This window comes from Castor canadensis, chromosome 11 (genome assembly GCF_047511655.1).
Source record: "Castor canadensis chromosome 11, mCasCan1.hap1v2, whole genome shotgun sequence".
Classification (NCBI taxonomy): domain Eukaryota; kingdom Metazoa; phylum Chordata; class Mammalia; order Rodentia; family Castoridae; genus Castor; species Castor canadensis.
Window position 1 is genome coordinate 99,023,150 of NC_133396.1, and position 27,894 is coordinate 99,051,043.

General features: G+C 37.8%; 1 protein-coding gene across 1 annotated transcript in view; it reads left to right on the plus strand.

Annotated features, from left to right (window-relative positions):
• The first annotated feature begins 1,090 nt into the window (after positions 1 to 1,090).
• The window catches only part of Sh2d1b (SH2 domain containing 1B), a 35,633-nt gene continuing 8,829 nt past the window's right edge, over positions 1,091 to 27,894 (plus strand). Inside the window, exons 1-2 of the mRNA XM_020170649.2 lie at positions 1,091 to 1,360; positions 27,733 to 27,796. Coding sequence (XP_020026238.1) covers positions 1,227 to 1,360; positions 27,733 to 27,796 — 198 coding nt within the window. The 5' untranslated portion in view covers positions 1,091 to 1,226. The remainder of the gene's footprint in view (positions 1,361 to 27,732; positions 27,797 to 27,894) is intronic.

The window sequence follows — 27,894 nt, forward strand, 5'->3', positions numbered from 1 at the left end:
TTGAAAAAGGCTTTGGAAATTACTTTAAAGCTTACTCTAACAGGAGTTGTGTGATTATCTACCTTTCCCAAGTGGAAAGACGTGGTGATGTAGAGGGATGAATGTCTCTGGACAGATAGACTTTTCTTTCTTTTTTCTTTTTTTTATGGGATTTGAACACAGGACCTCATGCTTGCTAAGCAGCAGTCTACCACTTGAGCTATTCTGCCAGCCCTCAAATAGACTTTTCTCTGTCTTTGTTCATGGGGACACATCACTGCTGTTCTGCAGTATAAACTCAAAGGACCTAAGGTCTCCAAACCCGTCCTAATAGCCTCTTTTCATCCACCTAAAAAAGGACCTTTGCACTAAGTTGCATAAGCAGATATCCCTCTCACCTGCACAACATTGCATACCCAGCTGTCCCTTTCACCTGCTCCCTTCCTCAAAAGTAACATTGCTTTTGAGTGTTAAAAATAGACTTTTGCTAGAGGCATGGCTCATGTACACAGTACAGCACCTGCCTTGCACAAGTGAAGCCCCAAGTTCTAAACCCCAGTACTGCTCCCCCACAAAAAAATAAAATGAAAATAACATTTGTTCACCAGTACTTAGATGTCTTCACACAGGAAGAACTGTCTTCCCCATGATGTCCAACTGCTTCCTGTTCTCATTGATGCTTACTTTTTATGACATTTGAGCAGTGAAAGTCCCAGTTTTTCAAATGTTCCACTGTATCTGGACATAGTCACTTTTTTAGCAGCCAGATGTTTTGTGAGTACCCATTCTGAGCTAAGCCTGCCTGATCAGAGGCAGCTTTGGCACAAAATGGGTGCCCATTACAGCGAAATCAGTGGTGTGTTGCCTGGAAAGAATACCAGTAGCCAGGGAAGGTGATACACAAGCAGCAAGACAATTCCTTCAGCATTGCAGCCCTAGACACAAACATCGGTGATTCCATTATGTACTCAAATCCTCTCTCACCCCCTTCTGTGAGTCACATTTGGGACATTGTAGGCTGAAAAGTCTTGGTCACTTTCTCACCCCTCCCTTCTCACTTCCTGAACTGCAAAGCTTACTGAGCCCCACAAAGAAATCTCATATCATTTGGACACCCCTGGAGGAAGAGGTATTTCCAGCAGCCCCTTCAAGCAAACTGCCTCCACTTCTCTCTTCAGGGCCATCCCTTCATGTGAAGGAGCTAGATTTCAGGTTAACAGGGCAGCTAAAACCCAAGTTGACTCTCCATGGATCTGTCTTACTACCATGGCCCTCTGTCCAAGCAAGACTGTGAAACCTTGCTGCTCAAGGAAGGGGTAGATGGCAACTTTCTGATCAGAGACAGCGAGTCGATGCCAGGAGTCCTGTGCCTCTGTGTCTCGTGAGTAGCCTCATCTTCCACGCATTTGAAACCTGCTGTTGGGTGTAGTGATGACAGCCACATAGTCAAAGAATTATATTTCACTCTGGCCCCACATGGTAGACACTGCCAGGAGAGGATGGAAGGCAATGCCTACCCACCCTTCCACCTGCCTTTCTCCCAATGTAAAAATGCCACACGGGCAGACTCTATAGCAGCAGAAGTGGGGCTGGTGGGGAAGAGAAACGTGGGGTGATGGGGAAAGGCAGAAATGTCAGAAACGTCCTCTCCTTCAGAGGTCTCTTCAATTGATATGGAGAAGACTGGGAGCCTTTTATGAAATTTCAATCTGAAACACTATGTATTCTGCTACGTTCACTTGCAATACCTAAAATATTAATGCTACTTCACATTTTGCTAGATTTGTAAGGTCTTCATCATCCATCTCTCCTTTTTCATCCTTCTTGCAATCTACTGAGGCAAGCAAAGCAGTTCCCATTTTACAGGTGAAGAAACCAAGACCTGGATTTCTCAAATGACCCTCAGATGTGTTAAAAACTCATCTGGTATTTTTCTGGTATCTGAGTTAAGTATGAAATTCTAGGCCAGAGAATCAAAGTTACTTACTGAATTGTTTGCGCTCAGTTTAGAAAGCAAATCCAAATAGATATCAATAGAAACCTCATAACTTTGTATATTGTCCTCTTTGTTAAGTAGTAAGCATTGAATCCCTTATCTGCCCATTACAGAAATTAAATCCAAGTATCTCTTGTTAAGGAAAAAAATTCAATGATATTTGTTAAAGCATATCAGGGAAGACTTTATTTGGGGTTCTTGTGACAGGTATAGGGACCTCTGCTATGGGGAGTTGCAGAGAGAATGGGCTTAACTGCCAATATGGCATAGGCAAGTGGGAATTTATAACCCAAGATGGGTGTGGGGGACAAAGATGTAAAAGTAATAGAGGAAGCTTCAGCGGTGAGGGTGATTCTAGCTAAACGGACCAGGGATGGTGGAGGATAGTAGAGGATGTAGAACCTGGTCAGATATTGAGAGTGATCAGATATCAAGGGTGATCAGGGTTCTTTGATAAAACTGGAGTTTGAAAGGAAGTACACAGACGGGCCTAGTCAGAAACTTGATTAAAGGCTAGCAAAGCAAAGAATTTTTGTTATTCCATGATGAGCTTTTATGCTCCTTAGAATTAGGGAACTAAGAACACAAAAGCCATCATCATTACTAATAGAGACATAGGATATGTTTATGTCTTTAAATGGTGCTGAAGATGCAGGTTCAAGAAAAATAGCCAATGGCTATTTTACATTTTTAAGTTACAGGTGATATTGGGAATTTTATATGTATATTTACATTTTTTTCAGCCATTGGTAGTTAGGATATGGTTTATCCTCCTGAGATTCGTGTGTCAGAAGCTTGGTTTCCACTGTGGCAAGGTTAATAGGTGGTGGAACCTTTAAGAGGTGAGGTGAATGGAAATCTTTAGGTCACTGGGGCTCCTGCTTGTCCTTGGAAGGAACTGATATAGTTCTTAGGAGAGTTAGTTCTTGGTAGTGGGTTGTTTTGAAAACAAGAAGACTGGCCTTCACCCCACCCCTGCTTTGGCTTCCTGTCTCTCCAGGTTTCTGTTCCCTCTCATGTGTGCTCTCACCATGATACCATCTACCAAGTGTGATGCAGCCAGGGGGCCCTCACCATAGCTGGTACCATGTTGTTTGAACTTCAGCCCCTAAACTATAGGATAAATAAGCCCTCTATTGACAAATTACTACGTTTCAGATATATCATTATACTAATGGAAAATGAACTAATACAGTTCCTCTTTGAGAATTACACATTCATATCCTTTTGCCCATTTTAGTTTGAGTAGTTTGTCATCTTCTTACTGATTTCTGCCAAATTCTGCGTATGGAACTGAAACCTTGTTTTCAAATAAGATGCATACACAAAAAGACCGACCACACACACAAAGACTGATATCATTCAATCCAATTTAAAATAAACTACTTCCTGAAGGCAGTTCCACATTAAAAAGAAAAAAGTACAATTTGATCCAAGAAATCAAGGATTATTCCACATTAGGAAAATCATTAGTTTAATAAGATACTATTAGATGAAGCTTGCAAACTTCATAACTCACTGAATTGGTCTAAAAGGCATAGTATTAAACTCAATACCCAGCCAATTAAACACACACATACTCATATGCACACAAATGCACTCCTGCAGAGCTAGACAGATACTTTCTTAGCCAGAGGAAGAAATGGACGAAATCCTAAAGTCATGAGTGAGCCAATGATGCTATTAACAACACTACTATGCAAGGTTTGACTAGCAAGTGGAATTAGCAAAGTGAAATAAATAAAACAAATGTAAAAATTTTAAAGGATGAAAATTTGTTTTTTTGAAGTTGACATGATCATATACAGATGAATTCTAAGATTTAACTGGAAAAAAGCCTGCTAAAAACTGTAAGAAAAATCACTCCAGGCACCTGCTTATAACATTAATTTCTAAAACTCAATAGTTTTCCCATATAATAATAACAAGCAAGAAAATGTAATAGAACAGCTAATTTAAAGTAGAAAATTATGAGGCAATATAATGAAAGAATTGTACAAAGCAAGCTTAAATGTCTACTGGAATACTTATCAGGAGACTTGATGTAATGGAAAGACTATTTGGAAGTGAACCAGTTCACCTTAATCTATAAGTTCATTTAAAAAAAGAGTATTTTTAAATTTTCTGAAAGGATAGTAAAGTTTACCTCAGTAGAATAGTTTACCTTGCTAGAATAGCCAGAAATGTTTTCATTTTTTTAAAAAGGGGACTCATTCTATCAAACATTTAAATCTGTTATAAAACTACAGTAATGAAAAGAGTTTGGTGCTGACAGATAAGTAGAATATAGAGTCTAGAACTAAGACCACATATACGTAGAACTGGGCATATGATATAAAGAGCATTCAAAATCAGAAGATGAAAGGTGATTAGTGTTAGGACACATGCTGGTAACTTAGAAAAGAACAAACCTAAATCACTTTCTTCTTGAAATAAATTAATTCAAAGTGATTTTAATACATAACTTATCTTTTCAAAATGTTGCCATGTATTAAAAGAAAACATGAGCTAATATGTGCAGAATTGGGAAGTCCTTTTTAAGCAAGAAATAAAACCCAGAAACCACAAAATAAAAAATTGATAAATATGACCATTGTGGAAAATTAAATGTTGAAAACAACTTAAAAGATCAACAAACTGATAGAAAAAAAATAAACTTCACGAATGCATCAAGACTGTTTGAAAATCAGTTAGGGGCTGAGAGTGTCATCAGTGATAGAGTGCTTGCCTACCATGTGTGAGGCTCTGTGTTTGATAACAGCCTCAGCAAAGCTAAACAAACAAATATGTACATAAATATCAGTTTAGAAATGAGTAAAGTGCAAAAGCAGAAGATTCTCAGAAAACGAAGGTGAAAATATTAGATTTCACTCAGAATCAAAGAAATACAAATTATAAGAACGATGAAACTCCGTTTTGCCTATTCAATGAGCAAGAAACAAAACTACGAAGCTTCCTGGAGGTAGGCCGAGGCTGAGAAGCAGACACGCACATTCTACTGCAGCCTCTGCCCAGCATTATGGCAAAGCAAAACAAAATAAATATTTTTACTAAGATAAATTTATCTTATAGTTACGACTGCACAGATATGAGCAAGTCAGAAAGAGTCTAAACGTCGCTAGAAGGGCATCTGTACATCAGTGAGATGCTTTCCGGGCACTAACAAGATCAGGCAAACCCACATATGATATGAAAACATCTCTAAGATCTATTGTTGAAAAGGGCAAGGTGCAACGTCTTACCCTATTTGTGTAAAAAGTACTGTCTATACCCTGTATATTCATATAAAATTCCTAAAAGAAATGTAAGAACAGTGATCACAGCTGGGGAGTCCAGGAGTGAGTTAAGAAAAGGTTGCTGGATTCATTCTTTTCACTTGATATCACCTTTGCTCTCTTCACGTGCTGCACACATACATGTACTTTTTTGTAATTTAAAATACGTTTATTTACACTCTACCCAACACTGTGCTCCTGGGGAAATTCTCAGGATATCGCCACAGGGAACTTGCACTTGTTTTTTGTTGCTGTTTGTTTGTTTGGTTTTGGGATTTTTTTGGTGATATTGGGGTTTGAACTCAGAGCCTCACACTTGCTAGGGAGACGACACTCTACTGCTTAAGCCACTCTGACAGTCCAGAACTTGCATTTTTTTAAAGGAGGCCCAAAAGATGTTAAATAAACAAAATAAGGGTAAAATACAAATTCCAGAAGACAATTCTGCATGAATTCAAGACAGAGTACATGAGCAGGAACGTCGTAGCAAAGGTGGTATGGGAACTGGACTTAGGGTGGACAAGATTGGAGCCATGGAACCATCTCCACATGGAGGGCTGTTTTAAGCAGACACAGTTCATAGGAGGCTCTTCAAAGGTAGTTTGGAAACCACCTCTTTGAAAAGTAGGTTGGGATAGAACCATAGTTTTAAAAGAATGATTGTGTAGGTAATGGGGACACATGAATGGTTTCCCAGGGAGGAAGTAAAATTCAAACTGACATGGACAGTGTCCTGAAGCTGGGAGATGGGAAGGAGCTGGCTGTGATGGGGCAAGTGGGAACAGACAAAAGATGTAAAGGATATGCCAGGGACAGGACCGACTGTTACCAGGATCTCAGAGTATGTGATCAATCAGGATTCTTTTGAAAATTAATATTTATGCTCAACTATTCTATGGTCTATCAGTCCAGCTCTGTATTTCTCTAAAGCAAAGATCACAAAGACATGCTAAAAAATAACAAGCCAAATGGCGAAAGTAAGGACTTGTTGGGCACCTGCACACGGTCAGGCCTCACCCTCCTCCTTAGTTGTGTCACCAAAAGCAGACAAAATTTCATGCACCCTCAGGCATAAGACTCATCAAATGGCCCCCATAGCTACCTCACCATAGTGCTCGTGAAACTTGTTACCACTCAGATCAGTATGGACTCTCCAATTTTGGTTGTGCAACAATTATTTGAAACATCCCATAGGTCAGGCACTGTGTGAAACACTTAGTTGATGACAGGTTAGAGCCTAGTAGGAAAAATCAAGAAATAAATGGACACTATGTGATAATTATGTGTGTGATAATTATGATGATTGGATGACCATTAGGGCACTGTGAGGGCAGAGAGCAAAGAGTGACTTGCCCACCAAGCAGTGGAGAGCCTGACAGTGGAGCTGAGCATCAGAGAATGAATGGAACCTTCATTTATTCATTGAACAAGCATATATACTAAGCAACTGCTGTGTTCCAGGCATGGTACCAAGTGTTGGTAAAACAGCAATAAGTACTAGAGACAATGTTCCTGCCCTGGTGAAGTTACATTCCAGTAAGAAGAGGCAACATGATGACGGAGAGTGACAGAGCAAGCTACTTTAGTTTGAGTACAAGAAAGATTCCTCTGAAATGGTCACATAAACCAATCTATGTTCCAATGTATGAGACTATCTTAGACCGTTTTGTGTTGCTATAACAAAATACCTGAGACTGGGTACTTTATAAAGAAAAGAAGTTTATTTAGCTTTCAGTTCTGGAAGTCTAAGAGCATGAGGCTGTCTTTGGCTTCCGGTGAGGACCTTGTGGTAGACAGCATGGTGAAGTGTGTGCTAGGTGGAGATAGGTCAGATGGCATGAGAAGAAATAACACAGTGCATTGGGGAAGCCAAATTCACTTTATAACAGCCTGTTGTCAAGTTAACTGATCCAGGCACCACTGCCAGGCAGACCTTAATCTCTTCTGAGGGTGGTTACCTTCAACAGCCTAACCACCTTCACTAGGTCCCACCTTAAAAGGTTTCATCACCTCTCAATATTGGGGAAATATGCCTCTAGAACATGAACCTTTGGTATACAAACAATATCTGAATCATAACAATCTTTATAAAGAAAATTTTAAATTACGATTATAACACAAATATTAGTCCTTTGTCCATACCTGTGTAGAAAGAGTTGCCATGAGCCAAAAATTATGTCAGGTGTGTTCTCTTTTTTTCACAGTACTGGGGTTTGAACTCAGGGCCTACATCTTGAGTCACTCCCCCAGCCCTTTTTTGTGAAGGGTTTTTCAAGATAGGGTCTTCTGAACTATTTGCCCAGGCTGGCTTCAAACCACAATCCTCTTGATCTCTGTCTCTCTGTCTGTCTGAGTGAGCTACTGGCACCCAGCTTCCTTTGTCCTTTTCAAAGCTTTTGCAGTAGGTGACATTATCCCTATTTTAGGGGGAAAGAAAATTCAAGTATGATATATTTGATACATTGTAAGGACCTTTGTAAATGCTATAGTGTACCCTCGCCCAGCACAATAATAATAATAAATTAAATTAAAAACAAATTGATTCAACGAATTGTCCATAGTCAAATTGTTAATAAATCATCTTATTCCACTCTCTTATCAATGTCCCCAGTTCCAGTGAATTGTGTTCAAGGTGATCACCTTGGAACCGTGTTAGAAGCACCCAAGCACTGGAGACTAGGCAGTGGCCCCTGACACACAGAACCTTGCCACTCAGCTTGCTAGAGATGAGCAGCCCTTTCTTTGCTGCACTAGAATGGCAAAATGCCAACTTCCAAGCTTTAACAGAGCTAGATGAGAACACCATGGAGAATCAGATGTGAAAAAAGGAAGTCACAGAAAGAGTTTGCCCCTCAGCACAGAGCTTGACCAGAAAGCTGTGTGGTAAGCATAAACAGGAAATGGTGTCTGATCTCACAACATAGTACAGCTTCTAGAAAACCTCATCTTATAAAACGCCATCTGTATGGTGTGACTTTGTGAGTGTCAGGAAATTGAAAGTGAGTCTGCCTTTGCATTACTGGAGTCAAATGTGGTAGCTATTGGGAGATGGAAAGGATTCTCCTGGGGGTGTGAAGGGAAAGAAGGGACTTCTTGTAGCCACAGAAGGGCTGCAGGTGAGGAAGGAAGGGGCCCAGCTTCCCACGGGAGCCCACGGAGAATAGGGCAAATCTTCTACTGTCCCAAAACACAGTTACAGCTCTCAGATTCCACCATCTTTGGAAAGATTGTAGAGTTCAGAAACAAAAGAAATAATCTAAACTTTTTTTTATCCTGTGCAAAGCGAATGCAAGCTCAGTTCAGAAAACAATAAATGCAGAGAAAGGTATAAAGAAGAAAGAAATTATTTCGCTGTCACCACTTAGAAATGACCAATTTTTATATTCTAGTACATCTCCCTCCATGCAACTATAAATGAATACATATACATAAATGCCTTGATACACAATGGTTTGCAGTCTGTCTTTTTCAATAGCTTCTAGATATCGTTCCAGAGCAAACAAAGCTGATATATGTTACCCTTTCATGACTGCTTAGTACTTTACTGATTGTGTATGACATAATTTTTTCTTCTTTTTTCTTTGCTATACATAACATAACTTTTGCATAATCAGATATTTAGATTATTTCCAATTTTTATTTTACATTTTTTCCAATACATCAAGTGTGATTTGAGACAATGAACATTTTTGCACTTACATCTTTGAAATCTTGCCCAACTCTCTCCTCAGGATAAAATCTTAAACATTTAAATTTTTTCACATACACTGATAAATTAGTACAAGAAAGGTTTGTACCAACACACACTCCAATCAAGATGAGTGAGAAGGACAGAGGACAAATGTCCTAAAACATTCTTTTTAATGTGCATTTTTATTAGTGTATATTCATTGTACACAGGAATGACACCATGGAGTCACACATGCATATATTGTACATTGATCAGATTCGCCTCCTCTGTTGCTCTTTCTTTTCCCCTCCCCTTATTTTTCAACAGCTTTCAGTGAGTTTCCTTGTGCCACAATGTATTCCCTCACCCCTGTCCGCGTCCCCCACCCCAGACATTCTTTATTAACTTGAGCTCTCCATTGATGTCATGGTGTGGAAAAAGCAGACCACATAGTTGACATCATCAGGCACGGCTGACTTATTTCCTTCAACTGATCTTTCAAAGTTTGGTTAAAATAAAAATGAAGACTTGAACCCAAACATGTTTTTCCATAACACCAGCCACACAGCATGACCCCAACTGCTGACCTATGAACAATTCATGAATTGAGCAAAGCTCAGAGATCCACACACAGAAACTTTCCCACCTTGTAAAGAGTAAAAGGATTAAAAGTTAAGTGGGAACTTAGAGGACCTAACCTTTCCAAAACTCCACTAAGAATTTAATAGCAAAGACCTAAAAAAAAATTTTTAAAGCCCAGTGCATTTCTTTTGTCTTGAAGATTTCCATGGGACAATCATAAAAGTAGGCTCCACTCCTCTATGTCACTGCTACACTGGGGTCAAGCCACCACGTCTCTATTGAGTATGTCCAGAAACTATGCGGAACACTTTTTTTCTTTTTAAAGCCAATTCCTTCTAGAGGAAACACTTTTTTCTATCAAATGTCAAAGACCAACCATGAAAACAACAAAAGCATACTTATAAAAATTACTTAAGTTTGGTTTATATGCTAACGCAAAATAAATTCCATTCATCTGCCTTTTTATGACATGAATAATCTTTACATATTTATCCAGGTATTATCAACATAAAATAAAAAGTGTATAACTCAGTCCACATTGACGTGCATAGCCAATGACACTATCACTACAACCAAGATAATAAACAGATCCATCACCTCCAAAACTTCCTCTGTACCCCCTTAAAGTCCCTCCTTACCATAATTCCCACCCACCCCAGGTTTTAGGCCTCCATAATCTGTTTTCTGGCACTACAGATTAATGTATATTTCTAGAATTTAATATAAATGAAATCATTATGCATATAATCTTTTTTCATTTGACTTCTTTACTCAAAATAATTATTATTTGAGATTCAAGTATGTAGTCACTATTCTCAGTAGTTCATTTTTATTGCCGAGTCATATTCCATGCTGGGATAGGTCACAATTTGTTTACCATTCAAAGCTCTTACCACTAAAGTTGCTATGAATATTTGTGACTAAGTCTTTGTCTGAACATATGCTTTCATTTCTCTTGTACGAAAAATTAGGCATGGAATAGCTAAGTTAGTCCGTCTGTATAGTTTTACCTTTTTAAGAAACTGCCAAGCTTTTCCCAAGTAATTATACTATTTCACTATTTCTGCTCGCATTATTCTAAGAGTTCTGATTGTTTTTCTTCCTCGCAGCTTTTAGATCAGTCAGTCTTTTAATAAGCTGGGGTTATCTCACTATGGCTTTAATTTGCATTTCACTGATACCTAATGATGCTCAGTACCTTTCTGTGTGCTTATCGGCCATCTGTCTAGTTTCATTGATGAAATAAATGTCTGTCAAATATTTTGCATTTTACAGTTAGGTTATTTATTTTATTATTATTTGGTTTTGATAGTTCTTTACATGTTTGGGATGCAAGTCCTACATAAGGTGGGTGATACCCAAGTATCTTCTTCCAGTTGTGACTTTTCTTGTTCTCCTATTAACAGTATATTTCAAAGAATAAGATTCTTAATTTTATGAAGCCCAGTTTATCAGTTTTTTACAGGTCATGTGTTTGGAGTTGTAGCTAACAAATCCTTGCTTGACTTAATTGTGGAGATTTTCTCACGTCTTCCTCTGGACTTGACACTTTCTATGTCACATTTAGCGTCGTCCATTCCAACTTGGTTTTTATAGTTGGGGAAAGGTTTGGTCGAGGCACATTTTGTTGAAGATATGTACCTAATCTTCCCTGCTCATTTGTTGAAAAGCTTATCTTTTCTTCCCTTGAATTGCTTGGGTGCCTGTGTCAAAAATCTATTGACTGTGTAAGTGTGAGGCTCCCTCTAAGCTCTCCATTCTGCTCCATTGATCTTTTTGCTTTTCTGCAAAGTCTATATTGTGTTGATGGTCATCACTGTGTAAGTATTAAAATCTGATATGTAAATGCTCCAGTTTTTTCAAGGTTATTTTGGCTACCTTAGGTCCTTTAAATTTCCATACATATTTTACATTCAGTTCATCAACTATCCCAAAACAAACAAACAAATAGCCTTACAGGTTGAGAGTGCATGAATCTCTAGCTCAATTTGTGTATAGACATCTTAACAATATTGGCCCTGCTGATCCTTTTTTTTATTTTTTGGCAGTACTGGGATTTGAACTCAGGGCCTCATGCTTGTAGGCAGGCCCTCTACCACTTGAGCCACTCCCCCAGCCCAGCCTTTCTGATCTTTGTGCACAAGTTAATCTCTCTTTTTATTATGTCTTCTTTATTATCTCTCAGAAATGTTTCCAGTTGCTCTTTAACCTCATTTGTCAGATCTCATCTTGAGATTTCATATGCTTGATGTTACTTTAAATCAAATGTTAATTTCACTTTCTACTTTTTCAGTGAAAGTAAATAGAAACACAGTTTTGAATCCTGAAACCTTCCTACTCTCCCTCACTAGTCTCGTAGCATTTTTGTCTGTCTGATTTTCTACCTATTATCTGTAGTTAAAGATGGCTATACTTCTTCCAATACAATCTTTCTGTTCTTTTTCTTGTCGTAATGCATGGGCCAGGACTTCCAGAATAATGTAGAATAGGAAAGATGAAAGCATAAAACAAACTTGTCATTTCTGGATCTTGGGGTAAAGACATTCAGTCTTTTATGATTGTGATTTTAGTCCTTTGATTCATAGTAGATCTGAGGTTTTTTTTTTTTTTTAATCATGAATGAACACAGAATTTTGGCAAATGGTTTATGTGAAATGTTAGTGTAAATATTTTTTAGTCTATTAACAGTAATTGATTTTCCAATGTAAAAAAAGTTGCAATTTAATCTGAGATCATTTCCCCTAGATTGTGACCTATTAGCATTTTTGTATATTGATTGATTCTATTTGTTAAAATTTTAACAAGAATTATTGCATCTATGTCATGGGGAAGTCTGTGTTCTTAGTTTTGATGTCTGTGTTTGGTTTTTATATCAAAGAGAAGCTAGCCTCATAAAAGAACTTGGGGGTATTTCCTTCTTAATTCTCCGGAAGAATTTGTTTGCATTTGTTGCTATTTCTTTCTTAAATGTTTAGTACTATGTATCAGTAAAGCCATCTGTGCCTCAAATTTTCTTCATGGGAAGGTCTTTAAATACAAATTGAATTTCTTGAATAGATACAGGGTTATTCAGGCTATTTGTTCTTGAATGAACCTTGGGAGTTTATATTTTTAAGTAAGTTTTACGTTTCATTGATGAGGTCAAATTTATGGAATAAGATTGTTAATAATATTTCCTAATCATCCTTTTTAATATCTGTAGAATTGACAGTAATTTCACTTCTTTAACTCCTCATATTGGCAATTGTGTGTTCTTTATTTCCTGACTAGTCTAACTACAACTTTGTACATTTTATTTATATTCTCAACAGCTTCTGATTTTATTTTCCCTATTGTTACTCCCATTTATATTTCAATAATTTCTGGTATTATTTCTTTTTTTATGCTAACTAATTTTCTGTCTTCATGTTTTATTGATTACCTAGAAAAGGATATTGAAATTTGTGTCTATAGTTCTCTCTCGTGCGCACGCTCTGGTTTTGTGTTTTGAGACAGTCATAACTCACTTCATGGGTCAGGCTAGTCTCAAACTTGCCATCCTCCTGCCTCAGCCTCCTGAGTGCTGAGATTACAGGTGTGCACACCTGTTCCACTTTCTTCTTATAGTCCTATCAATTTTGCTTCAGGTATTTTGAAACATAAACATTTTGGGGCAATATATACTTGGGGCTTGCTATTTTTTTTAATCCAATCTTCCCTTTAATTGGGATGTACAGATCATTTATTTTTATTGTGATTGCTGATATTATTTGGTTAAAATCTACTATCCTGATAATTATTTTCTGTTTGTCCCATCCGTTCTTCATTTCCTCTTTCCTTTTTTTTTATGGCTACTTCTGGATTGATTAAATACTTTTTATATTTCCAAATTATTTCTTTTGAGGAGTTTGTTAGCCATAATTCTTTGGCTGTAATAGATTATTTAGCATTCATTTTGCACATACTTAACTTATAGCTTATATTTGAGTAATATTCTACCACTTCACCTATAATACAGGAGCCATATAATAACGTCCTTTCATGTCTCACACACTCCACACAAGCTCTTTGACTGTTATTGTCATTCATCTTATTTCTATATATTTTTAATTCTACAACACATTTTCATTTTTGCTTTAAAACAAACAATTTATCTTTTAAAGTAATTTATATATGGGGAAAATTGATTTTCCTTTACCTACATATTCACCATTTCTGGTGCTCTTCACTCCTTTGTCTGTATCAGACTTTCTTAACCTGGGCACTACTGAAATTTTGCAATAGATAATTGGGGGAGGATGAGCTGGGCATGGTAAAATCTTTGACAGCATTCCTGGCAGTTACTTCCTGGACACCAGTCCCAATCCTCTCCTCCCCTCCAAGTCGTGACAACCAAAGACATCTCTAGACAGTGTCAAATCATTCTTGGTGGAGCAGACCCAGTTGTTTCCTGTGTTCCTGCACCAGGCTATAAAGATATGTTATATACACTGCCTTCGCTAAATGAGGGAGGATAGCATAGGAATGAGGAAAAAGGAAAAAAAAGCCTAAGGAAACTACTCTGCACCCTTGCTTTACGATTAGCCTTGCACTGAATATTTCTGATGGAGAGGATGGGTAGAGGGGTCGGGGGGGGTGGATGGATAAACAAGTAAAATGTTAAAATAAGCCTTTCTACATTATGTTATATCCATTCCTTCTTATAGAGCTTGTGACCTCACTGAGAGACCCCACAGAGAACTGGAAACTCTGCGTTCTTACACTCTAGCCTTATAAAGAAACCCCACGGAAAACTATAAACAGCCCTATTAGGCCTCCCTTAAAAAAAAGCTTGTGCTAAAATGTCACTAACAACATTAAGCCTATTTCTGTAGAGTGATAGTAAGTAACTTGCCTGTCCCCTAGTTTGACCCCTCTCACTGTTTAAAATCATACAGCACGAGGATGGAAATCATCAGAGAAGATCCAAACAAAAAGGTACAGGCTATCTGTTGTTTTAGGGCAGGAGACAGAATGTGCATACTAACATAGTTAGTATGATCTATGGTTGGGTTCACAGAGTGAAGGATTTTTGTACACCAGATGGCCAGAGCTAAGTGAAGATAACAAGCTTGATAAATGTATATACACTAGCAGGAGGAAGATATAGCTCATCTATTTTACTACGGCACCCAAATTCTCCAGCTATGTCTGTCCTTTACTTTCTTCTGCTAATAAAACTTTCTGGTCTCTTACCTCGACTTGTCCTGAAATTCTTTTCTGTGACAAAATCACAAATCTGGTGCCCAAGTTGAGATGCTCTCCCTTTAGGTGGTCTTCCAGGCCCATTCTGGTCCTGGTAACAGAATCTAATCGTCCCCCTGAGTGGGAGAGAGGGAACTAAGGAAGCCGCCAAGAGTGTATGAGGGCAATACAGAAGAGAGAAGTGCACTGAGAAAGAGGGGTTCCCTGAGTTTTCAGCTTATTGATGAATAGTTCATGTGTATGAGGAAAGTACCCAAAGCTAGGGAAAGAATTGCTTAAAAAGATCACATGGGTCTGGAAATAGTTTGGGGTCTCCTTGGGTAAAGGAGAAAATCTCATAACTCATGGCCATCAGTTAGCATCCTCAGGGGACACTAATCCAGTAGTGGGGTAGACATCATTCTAGACTCAACATTGCTCTTGACCCACCTAAGAAAGCTTTAAAACAAATCTCAATAAATTATTTCCAAATAACTACCTCTTAGAGTACAGTTCAAGAATATTCATAGTGATAATAATAATAATAAAAACAGTACTCTAAAATGTAAAATTTGCCATGACTGGCATTTAATCAAAATTCACCAGACACAAATAAAGATAAGAAATATAATCCAAAATGACGATAAATATTAATCAATAGAAACAGGCTGAAAAATGACACAGCTGAACAGTAATAGGAATTGTAGACAGGGATATTAATACTGTTAATGAAATTTCTCCAGATGCTTAAGAATCTAAAGATAGAGATGCAAGGTATAAACTTGGAAGGTATAAGAGAGAGACTCAAATGAAACGCTTACAGATAAAAGACTGAAATGAAGAATACCCTGGTTGGGATTAGCAGCAGGTTTGAGATTATAGAAGAAAGAAATTAGTGAACTTGAATACAAAATAGTAGAAACTACCCAAAATGAAAATTGGAGGGAAAAAAGACTGAAGAGAGAGAGAGAGAGAATCAGTGAGCTATGCAATAATGTAGAGTAGGAAACAGGAAAGTAGTTAAAGAAACAATGGATTTTTTTCCCCTAAATTTAACAAAAACTATAAACTCATACTCAAGAAACTCAATGAACTCAAATCTCAAGAGGAACAAAGAAAATAACATTAAGTTGCATCCTAATCAAATTGCCTATGACCACTGAAAAGCAGTGAAAAGAAAAGCTACCTAGCTATCGTAGAACAAATGTTAAAAAATGACATCACATTTATTGCCAGAAACAATGCTAGTCTGAAGATAGCTTAGCAAAATCTTTAAAGTACTGAAAGACAACTGACACCTAAAAAAAAAACCTATGTCCGGAGAAGATTATTTTCAAAACTGCAGGTAAATGTAAATGATGACATTTTTCAAATACACAAAAGACAAAATGACTTACACCAATAGATGTGCATGATGAGAAATGTAGGGCTTAAGGCAGAAAGAAAAATGACAGCAGAGAGACAACTGTATTCTTTCTCATATGTAGGAATCTAGACCTTAAAAATTGAATGACAGGAGCATAGAACTATTTGGGGGTGGGAACCAGCAGGAGTGGGGAGGGTGAAAGGAAAGGGGCTGAATACGATCAAAGTGTTTTTTACACATGTATGAAACTAGAATAAAGAAACCTGTTAAAATTATTTTTTAAACAGGGAGGGAGGATGAGAAAAAGTAATAGAGGGAGTGAATTTGCTCAAAGTACATTATATGCATGGATTTCACAATAAAATCCCATCATACAATTAATATACACTAATAAATATATGAATACAATCTGAAAAATTAAAAGATAAAATAAATACAACTAGTTAAACTTTATTTCTAAGTGCTTTAAACTTTCTTAGTTATCTTTCACCTGTGGTAGTATAGGAGTAAGAACCTGAATTCATGGTATCTTAGGGTGGTTCACAAAAGGGCTCACTCCAAGAGAAGCCCTGAATTAAGTTTATTTTTACATTAAACATACACAACATTTATGTTAAACAAAGTTTGTTCTATTCCCCAAAAAACACTTCCTAATGTGTACTATGGCTAGAAGCATATATGAACTAAATGCAAAAACAAAAACAAAATGGGTAAGAGGATAGAGAGAGGGATGAGGGCCACTAGTGGTCTGGGAAGACCTCTCTGAGCAGCTGAAATCTTGAATGAAAGGAGGAAGCAAGTTAGTGTCTGAGGGAAGAACACTGCAGGGTGTGATAAGTCCTGAAACGGGCTCTTGTTGATATACTTAATGAACAGCAAGAAGGTCAATATTGCTGGAGCATAATAAGAAAGGGCAGAAAGGGTAGAGCATGAAGATGGTGAGGCAACCAAGGGCCAAACCATGTAGATCCTTGGTTATTTTAGGGACGTGGTGTTTTATTATAAAGTAAAGAGATTCTGGGGAGGGTTTTGAACTGAGAAATGGCACGGCTTGAGTTATGTTTTAAAAGTATAGCTTGAGATTCTGCTTAGGGAATAGAATGAGAACAAGCATGCTCACAGCAAGGCTAGTTGAAGGTGTCAGAAGTTAAGAAGGGATGATGGAGAGATGTGATGTGGTAACATTCCTGTCCATTATGTCCAATTAACAAATGTCATTAAGGTACTGGACCAACATCACTCATTGTGGGATGCTGAGATGATTACATTCTTTCTGCATTTGGCAGAGCAAGAAAATTGACATTCATGCTTGAGGTAAAGCCATGACTATTTATTGATATTTCTTTCAAATGAAGATGCATTAATGTTAGAAAATTTTAAATAAATGAAAAGGAGCATTTTTACTTGATCAACAATACATTTTTTGCAAGCTCTGGGTGACAGGGCGGTGATTATTTTATCCTGAACAAGAAGATGAACATTTAAATTGTAACTATAAATATAATAACTTCTGATTAAGATTGTAATAACTCATTTCTTCTCCAAGACACATCTGGTTTTTGTGTTGGTCAAACATTTGAGTTAAATGAAGATACAGGAGTCAACCCATGGCATATTTCACTGCTTTGATGTGGTTAGTGCAGATATTTCTTCCAGAGATGGGTTATTGCTTTGATTTACTCTCTTGGCAGGTAAGATTAGTTAGAGGAGTCCTGCTTGGCTCTTCCTCCTGTGATAGTCCTTTTTCTGTGACTGGGGAAATAGCCACAGGATAGTCCTAAAGTTCCACTGGATTCATGTGAAATAGATTCAGGCCAAGATCTCATCTATCTACTGACTTCCATAAGTTTTGCCTTAAAATTGGTGAATAGCAAGAACTTTTGGGGCCTCTAGGAGTTAGCGTTATTTCCCAGTCAGTGCCAAAGAACCCTCAAATATTCTAAGTGTGCTTCCTTTTCCCTGTACACAGTGGTCCTGGTAAAAGCTGCATGTCCTCTGGAAAAGGCTTGGAGGAAGAGAGGTTAAAATCTGTCCTTAAAAGAATCCAGTAACCCTGCCTCTCTGTCATCAAAAGGGCTCTGGGTCTGTGAGCTGGTTTACATCTATGCATTAGGTAAGAAGCTATAAATTCCAGCTATGTGACTCAAGTTGGGGTTCAGTACCAGACCTAGAACTTTTCTATTTATACTTTTATCAAGCAGCATCTCAGGCTGACCATCTGTTTTATTCCTTGGAATTGTGATCAACTCATCACCACCAGTCCCCATGCCACAAAGCACTTACACTTTGCATCCCTCTAGCTTATCATGGAAATAGTGTCTCTTTCACCTGATATCACCTATTCCTGTGTCCCATTATTTCCACAGAAATTAGGGCACTCAATTCCATTGACCATCTCCCATTGCTAGTGCAAGTCTTTAGAGGCCAGCTACAGTTTCAGAGATGCTGGTGCTCCCCTCACAACGTACTTTCTAATGCTTCAGGAAGGTGATGTCTGAGAATGGTTCCACATTCCCATCTCCCTGAGTCTTCAGATTCCTTTTTCCAAAAAGCTTAGAGCTTTTAATGTCTTGAATACAGGCCATTATTGAATCCAGGCTTCAATTAGCCATTCTAACAGAATATTTATGCCACTCTGAGATACATAAGCTAAGACATTAAATCCCAAGTCCTGGATTAGTGTACGTTTATTGACGAATTCAAACTATTCTTTTATTTTATCTTTCTTGATTAAATACCATATTCTATCTCCATATACACTCTTTGTATACATGTCTCCCATTGGCTACACCCAATCAGAAGCCTGTAGGGAAAAGAGGTGTAGACTTGGGAGCACAGAGTGGAGTAGAGAAGGTTAGAAAGAAGGTGTGGGGATACAGAAAATATCCAACACAGGTGCATACAGTCTGAATTAGCTCACAGACACCCAAAAGGAGATGTTAAGTAGACAAGTGGATAAATGAGACTGAAGTTCAGGAGCAGGTTGGAGCTATGAATACAAATTAAAATATAATTTCAGGGCCAAGTGTGGTGGCACATGTCTGTAATCCAGCTATGTAGGAGGATCTCGGTCTGAGGCTAGCCCCACAGCAACAAGTATAGACCATATCTGAAAAATAACTAGAGCAGAGAATGGCTGGGGACATGGCTGAAGTGGTGGAGTGCCTCCCTAGCAAGCACCAGGCCTTGAGTTCAAACCCCAGTACCACCAAAACACATACACACACACATATATATATAATTTAACAAGAATTAATGTTTTACCAGTAGTCCTTCCATTCAAAAACATTGCATCTTCCTTTATTTATCAAAGTATTCTTTTTATGTGTCTTGGTAAGGTTTCTTATGTAGGCTTGGCACTTTCAATGCAAGTCAACACATACTCATGGAGTATGCATATATGAATCAAAAATGTGCTAGAATGGACAAAGCAAACGTCATGATTCTGGTTTTGTGGAACTCACAGCCTAGGGTTAATTACAGACAAGTAAATGGAAAATTAAAATTTAGTGTAGTAAGTGATAGGTTTGAATAGTCGTGACTTTTTCCCCCACGTTCCCCTCCTTGTCCCCATCCTAAGACATTCCACCTGCAACTTTGTGTCTGGAACCATCAACTCAGCTGCATTGCATCACTAGCTGTCTGTGGCAAAGCCTTGGATAGCAAAGATGGCATTCAGGCTAGCTGCTGTGGCATATGGATCGTGAGGGTTCTGTGAAAGCCTCACTGTCTTAATTATCATAGCTTTATAGGATGACTTGAGACTTGTTAAGACAGGAATTCGTCCAGTAAACCCCACCTGCTCGCTTTCCCCGTGAGAATCAGCCTTCATTCTCTTCTTCTTCCACTCCGCCATCCCAACACATGAAGAATAATGAGAGACCAAACTTTTAGACTATTATTCATTTTAGGTCAGTTTTTTGAAGCATCTTAGAATGTTTTTCCTGCATATTTAAAAAATAAAAATTACAAAAAAGAGTATTGCTTGCTTTATCTTCAAACTCTTGAACTAAAAGAGATTGGTGAGAAAATGATTACTTAGTGGGACACCCTTTTATCTGTTTGTTTTGTTTTTGTCTTTGGGTAAAGATCAGAACAGTCAGTCACCACTTGGAATCTAGACAGTTAACCATCAACATTACTAAAGGCTTAAATAATAAAATCTGTGACTTATTTTCAATACCAAAATATCAACTGTAAAAAAGTCAAAATGTTTACAAACGGTCTCCTCAAACCTGCAGAAGACACAATGGAATTATTTAAATGTGAACAAGTCAAAGGAAAGTATTTGGAGTTGCCCTACTCTTGTGTCCTTACCAATCCCGAACTAAGGTATAAGAAGAGAGCTTATAAAACAGCTGAAAAATCTGCACAAAAGGAAGTCTTCAAAATGTACTGATGTTCATCCCCTTCCTACCCCTCCCCTCAGTTCTTCTGCTCCTTCCTGCATCCCTTCTTCTGTGCATCTGTGTATGGATCTGGCAGAACTGGGGTTTGAACTCAGGGCTTAGCACTTAGCTAGGCAGGCATTCTACCACTTGAGACACATCTCCAGCCCTTTTCACTCTGGTTATTTTGGAGATAGGGTCTCATTTTTGCCCAGGCCAGCCTGGACTTCAATCCTCCTGTTTTATATACTTCCCACTATCGCTAGGATGACAGACACAGGCTACCACACCCAGTTTTTTTCTGTTGAGGGGGATCTTACAAACTTTTTGCTTGGACTGGTCTCAAACAGTGATCTTAGCCTCCCAATTGACTAGGATTATAGATGTGCCCACCGTTGCCCAACATCTTCCAGTCCTGAAATTTGCACTTGAATAAAGCTATTTTATTTTCAATTTTTCATTATTGATTAGAATTTATTAACCAGAACACCAACATTAGAGTCTAATCTTGTGTGTTAGGAAGAAAGACTAGTTAACCAAGAATTCTTGATTTATGATTTTTTCCCAAGCCAGTTTTTTAAATTCTAAATATGTTTTGAGATACATGGACATTAATTGTAATGTAAAATTATTACACAACTGTCTTTATGACTGTATAGGCAAGTAAATATCACTGTAACTATTGACTACAAGTGACAAGAATTCACTTATTACCACCATTTCTAGCCATTTAATGACAAAGGGTTAAACAGTCATCATGGATGTGAATTTTGAAGATGTAAGTTATACGTATTTTAGATTTTTCTGGGTACCTGAAAAACTCTTACTTGCTCAATAATATTAGATTCCCACAGAACTATCTGGGATTGTGAAATTGTTGAAAATTTTATTTGCTAACTGATAGGTATAATTGAGCCACTTTCTCAAAATGGAAGGGGAGAGGGAAAATTAAGATTATCAGACTTTTCTAATGAAACAGAAAGCCAAACGGAAAAATCCCTCTATATTTTAAAAAACACACTGACGAAGTGAAGTCTTTTCAGAGGTGCTCAACTTTGAGAATTTCTTTAGCCATCTAAATGCTCTAGAGATTTTGTTCTTGTTCACAACCAGTTGTTTAACAGAAATACTCGATGCTGTTTTCCTGTGTGTGAAGTAATGAATCATTGACTTTGTGACTTGCTATGCATTTTATTAAACACTAAAGAATAAGACATTCACGCCTCAAAAAAAGAATTTATTAAGTTTTATGGAGTTTTAATATATTTTAATAGTATATTTAATTCCACCTAATACTTCATATTAAAAATTAGGTATTTTATTACTTTTACTTTTACTTGATTTTTACATTTATGACTTTTTAAAATATTTTAAATGTATTAAACATTTAGGCTCACAAATCTTTGCTTTTTAATGAATAACAAAATATGGGCATTATCAGTTTTGTTCCAATATTGCCATCTCAAAGAACAGACATTTGGGTTCATAAATTATATGCATTTCAATTTACTAAATTTGGCCAAATTGTTCTCAAAGACATTACACTCCCATCAGTAGTTTATTAAACTCTTATAACTCCTTATCACAACCAGTAGTGTGCATTAGTAAATTCTTACATCTCTGCCCATCTGGTAAGAAATGAGATCTAATTGTTGTTTAAGTTGTATTTTTCTGATTGACAGTGAAGTAACATGTTTTCATATTTTTATTGGAATTTTCTCTTTTTCTTATTATACATTTGTGTTCTCATTATATATTAGTGTTGTAATTACCTTCTCCCAATCTGTGGATTGTTTCACTTTGTTAATAATATCTTTTAATAAATAGAAATTTCAATTTTTAAAAAATGAATTTATTAATCTTTTCTATGGCTAATGATTTTCAAGATTTAAAAACTTGGTTTTTAACTCATGGTTATTAAATTTCTCACTTATGTTTATTTCTCCAGGTGTAATGTTTTGCCTTTTCATAATTGAGTCTTTAAGTAGAATATCAAGAAGATTCAATTTTATCTGTTTCCACTAAAAACATTACCACTCAACTAATAATCCCTCCACTCCCCACCAACCTGCTATGCCAGATCTGTCCTATGTGGAGCTTTCATACATACATGGGTTGTTTTGGGGCTACTGTACACCATTAATACTTTCTAGTTCCTCCTCCCCTAAAATCAATACTTCACTATATTAATTATATTTCTATAAGAAAACTTAAGATCTTTGTTAAGAAAGGACTCCCCCATATGACTGCACATCAATCTTTTTCTTCTCTATTTTCCATGCGAAGCAGTGACATGATCTCACTCACATGTGTTAAAGGACCATCAGGCTGTTGTGTAAAAAATTACAATTAATGATGTCAGAGAGAAGGGAAAGAATTGCTACAACTGGGTCCTTGAAGAGATGAAAAGGAATGGGCTTCCAGTGGAGACAGGAGGGATTAGCTTTGGAGAATAGCATGCACAGTTCATCTGTGGTCATAATGGCAGAGTGTATGATGTGGATGCTAACAGGCGTAGTGCTGGAAGTCTGGGAATTGTCTGCTGATGACTTTAATCTTCTCAGTGAAGTCATCAGTCAAGAACAAGGATTAGAATGCCAGGCACCAGTGGCTCACGTCTATAATCCTGGCTACTCAGGAGGCAGAGATCAGGAGGATCTGTGTTTGAAGCCAGCCCAGATCTTGAAAATATCCAATACAAAAAAGGGCTGGTGGAGTTGCTTAAGTGCAAGAGCATGAGGCCCTGAGTTTTAACCCCAGTACCATCAAAAAAGAATAATAATAAGGATTGGAATGTAGATGGTGGAGTGTAAGTAGAAAAAATAAGGCATAGCATCATTTTTTTAGGAGGAGAGGAAAGAAATGATTCCCTGAAAGTATTAAGAACCTGGGTGAAGGTCTTCATTAACTTAGAGAAAGTAGTCTCCATTGGTGTCTGTTCTCTCCCCAGTCACAGACAGCTGTGGAGGGTGGGATTTAATAAGGATGCTGGTTTTGCTAACTGAATAAATAAAGTGAAAGATGGTAAAGGAGTTGAAGGTACAGATGATCCTAGACTTACTATGAGTTTTAGTCCCAATAAGCCATCATAAATGGAAAGTATTGTGAAAAATGCACTTCATGCCTCTGACCTGCTGACTAGCTTAGCTTACAGCACAGGGTACTGTAGTGTTTCCCTTCATGATTGTGACGGGGAGCTATGGCTCACTACCACGGCCCAGCACTGAGACAGAGAATGGTACAGCACACTGATCAAAACCTCAAAATTTAAAGCATGGTTCCCACCCGTCCCCTTTTTTTGGAAACAGGGTCTCACTGTGTAGCTCAAACTGGCCTCAAACTTGCCCAGACTATCCTCAAACTTAGGCTCCTCGTGCCCCTGTTCAAATGCTGAAATTACAGCCGCATACTACCATGGCCTGTTTGAAGCATGATTTCTACTAAATGCATATCACTTTCATACCATCATAAAGTCAGAAGAAATCGTAAAGTTTAAAATTCTACATCAAACCATCATGTCAGGAATAACCCCGCATACACACACATCTATCTTTTATATGCACGATTTGCATTTAAGGAGTGATTATATTGGTGGGAAGTAATTTAAGCTGGAAAAAGAAGCAAGTGAAGACATGCAGAAGTAGAGCCTTGAAAAGTGGAGGAATTGATGCATTGGAAGGTCCATGGGGTTAAGGAATTGTTGAGGTCACATACTATAGAAAAATCTGGAAAGACAAGAAGCAAGGGAGAATGAGTGGGTTGAATGAAATTATGATTATGAAGGGGTTGCATTATTGGCAACTTCAAGGTCAAAGTTGTGATCAGGGCTCTTCATAGCATGCAGTAATACAGTCACGGGACTCTACCTGGGTTAAAGATCATTGGAGGAGAGGAGTTCAAAGAACTGAGAAATTGAGGTGAACTGAAATCATCAAAAAGTTAGATAAGAATAAATTGGGGACAGCAACAGTGAGATAGGAGTTAAAACCCAGAGACCAATAACCCAAGGGTCAGAAGATGTCAATGATGAGGGGTAAAGGTAAAATAATCCAGCGGCAAGAAACTCAAAGCAGAGGGTCAAAGGATGAAAGTTGCACTGAAGATCCCTGAGGGCAAGAACAGTGGCCTCAGCTTAGGCCCCATAATGAGAGGCCAGTGGGAGGAAGAAGCAGCCTCTTCTAGGGGCACAGTGTCAGCAGTGTCCTAGTGTGGGTTTGGGGACAGCATGTCTCCTTGATAGCAAGAAGGTGACAGGTATGATTAGAGAACAGGTTGAAGATACAAGAGGGGTTGATTATATGATTCTATAGTGGACCTTGAGTTCCAGGGAGCACAGTGGGAGGATTTCAGGAGTTGGGGATTAGGGGACATGACAGAGACTAAACAGAGTCTTGTGGGATTAGAACAAAGACTCAAGGATGGGTTGCCAGACTGCAGGTTCTTGGAATTACCAACAAGGATAAAGGGCATGGTGAGATTAGATGGATGAATTCAAGGAATAGAGAGTGGGGGTAAGGCTGGGGTCCCAGGGATAAAGAGGGGTTCCCTTATCACCTTATGATAAGGAAATCCTGGGGAAACATGATCTTCTTACAAAACTTTGTATAAATGCACACTGAAAAAATTCAGATCTCACTTAAAAGTGTTATGAAAGGGGGTGGGGGCAGGGGGGAGAAATGACCCAAGCCTTGTATGCACATATGAATAATAAAAGAAAAAAAAATAAAAATAAAAGAAGAGAAGTAATGAAGGGAATAAAATTATCAATTACTGTTAAAAAAAGTGTTATGAACAACACTTATAAAATAGTAAGTAGAATAGGGCATGAAAAATAAGTTTTTATGTTTACCTAATAATACCAATAGTCATATTGGTCATTCCTATTGCTGTAACAACATACCTTAAGCTGGGTAATTTACAAGTAATGGTTCATTGCTTACAGTTCTGGAGGTCAGGAAGTCCAAGATCAAGGCACCAGCAGTAAGGTTTTACTTCCTGCTTCCCAAGATGGCGCTTTGTCCTCTGAGGAGAACAAACATTATGTCCTCACATACAGAATGGACAGCTATGAAGCAGTATGAAGCCTTTTATAAGGGCATTATGTTCATCTGACTTTTCCTTTCTGTGACAAATACCAGAGAGAAATGGTTTAAAGAAGAAAAGACTTTGGCTCACAGTTTCAGAGGTTCATTCCAAGTTCACTTAGCTCCTCCATTTCTGAGCTTGTGGTGGCAAAAGGAAGATGGAGGCCAGGAAGCAGAGAAAGAGAATACCTGCAACTAGCAGGTTTCCTCCTCCTCCTTCTATCCAGACTCCCAGCCTGTTAGATGGTGCCGCCCATATTCTGGTGGGTCTTCTCCCCACCCCCAACCCTTAATTAATCATCTCTGGAAATGCCCTCACAGACACACCAGAAATGTGTTTTAATAATCTTTTTTAGCTATGTCTCAATCCAACTAAATTGACAATCAAGATTAACCACTTCAGGCATTAATCCCTTTCCTGAGGGCAGAGCCATCATGATTTAATCAGCCTCCAAAAGGCCCCATTCCTTATCATCACAATGCAGCTTAAGTTTCAATATGAGTTTTGGAGGGACACAAACATTCAAACCACAGCATCATATGAAGTAGATATTCATCTCCTGCTCTGTAATCTCTTAGTGTTTGTTGGTAAACACTCTAAAATAAATGCATATAAATATCACAAGATCAATTAATTAATTTCTTGTAATGTGGCGGTTGGTTCATGTAGCATATTTGGCAGAAAAAAAGAGAAACCATATTTGAGCAATGTCTGTCTTTATATATAGTGTTTAGACTAATTAACATAAACCGTCCATATGTTTTAGTATTTGATGGTCCTCTAGTGAGAATTTTCTTAGGCTGATAATTCAATATTTAAGAACTTCATTTATTTAAGAACTTAACAGTTATATGCAAACTGATATAATGTATGGCTTTTGGGGGTTTCAATTTGAACAATACTTTGAGAAAATATTTTTGAGACTTTTTTTCCCAACTATGGATACTTTAATTTGTCACATGTGGACAAGTACACATATAAAACTTTTTGTTGCTTGCCATATGATCTGGGGACACCTTGTCGCTTACTCTGGTCTCAGGAAACCCCAAAGAAGGGCTAGGATTGAAATTAGTTACCAAAGCCTCCGTACAGTTAGTGATGAAGTCTCCCATAGTGTGCTGCCTGTACCTAAAAGCTGAAAGTAACAACCTAACATGCTACATCAGTCAGAAGATTGGTCATTTGATGCTTTGGCATGGAGTAGGGGAGAGGAACACATCGATTGAATAGTCAATGTCTTTGATTCTCACTTTTTTTTTAATACTGAGGACTGAACTGAGGATGTCACATTTCCTAAGAAAGCGTCCTACCATGCCTCCAGCCCTTTTTACCTTAGTTAGTTTTCAGATGCTGTCTCACATTTTTTACCAGGTGGGACTTGGACCATGACCCTCCTATCTACACCTCCTGTGTAGCTGGGATAACTGGTGTGCACCACCATGCTTGGCTTATTCTTTGAGATGGGGTCTTGCAAACATTTGGCAGGGGGAGCAGTGGGCAGGCTGGCCTCAAACCACCATCCTCCATCTCCTCCTTCTGTGTAGCTCACTTTTTATATTGTAATATTTCTGTGAAATCAGAACATCTCCAACAGCTGTTAGAGAAATTTGATATGAGCATTTTTCTCCTGGAAAGCTACTGTAAAATCAATAATGTATCTTACTATTGATGACACGTTGGAGTTGAAGAAATATGGCATTTATGCTATTTCTTGCTTTGAAAATTGCTACTTGGGTCTATTATATGAATTATGGTTAGATGAGTTAGCCAATGGTTCCTGTTCCAATGAGGAACAAAATCACAATATATCACTTCCTTGGACAAAATTCCCAATATTCTCTGTTGTAGTTATGCTAACTATCTCTAACACAGTCAATGACACATCATTTAATAAACAGCACGGACATGGCTCAATTGTGTTTTGTATGCTGTTATTGACTTAAAGCTAAGTGAAAGAACTAGAGTGAAGTACCAAGAACCTATAAATTCCTTCTCTTCATCCTCTTTACTAGAGTCTAGACTTCTGTCATCATCACAGTACTCCTTGATTCAAAAACCCTTGTTTCTTTCAAATCCCATAGATGAGAGGCCTGAGAATGACTGGGGATCAAGACACTGCGTAAAAAATGTAATGGTCACATAGGATTGTATATAAGAACATTATGATTCACAGAATCCTCTTTCCACAGGTTTAAAAATTTTGTCTACACATACCGAATCTTCAGAGAGAAAAATGGGGATTACAGGATCCAGGTAAGAATGCAGAAACATTCTTGCAGCAACCATGCAAAAATTAAGAGAGTAGAACCTGATGAACTTATCTCCTGAACTTGAGATGTGACCACATAAAG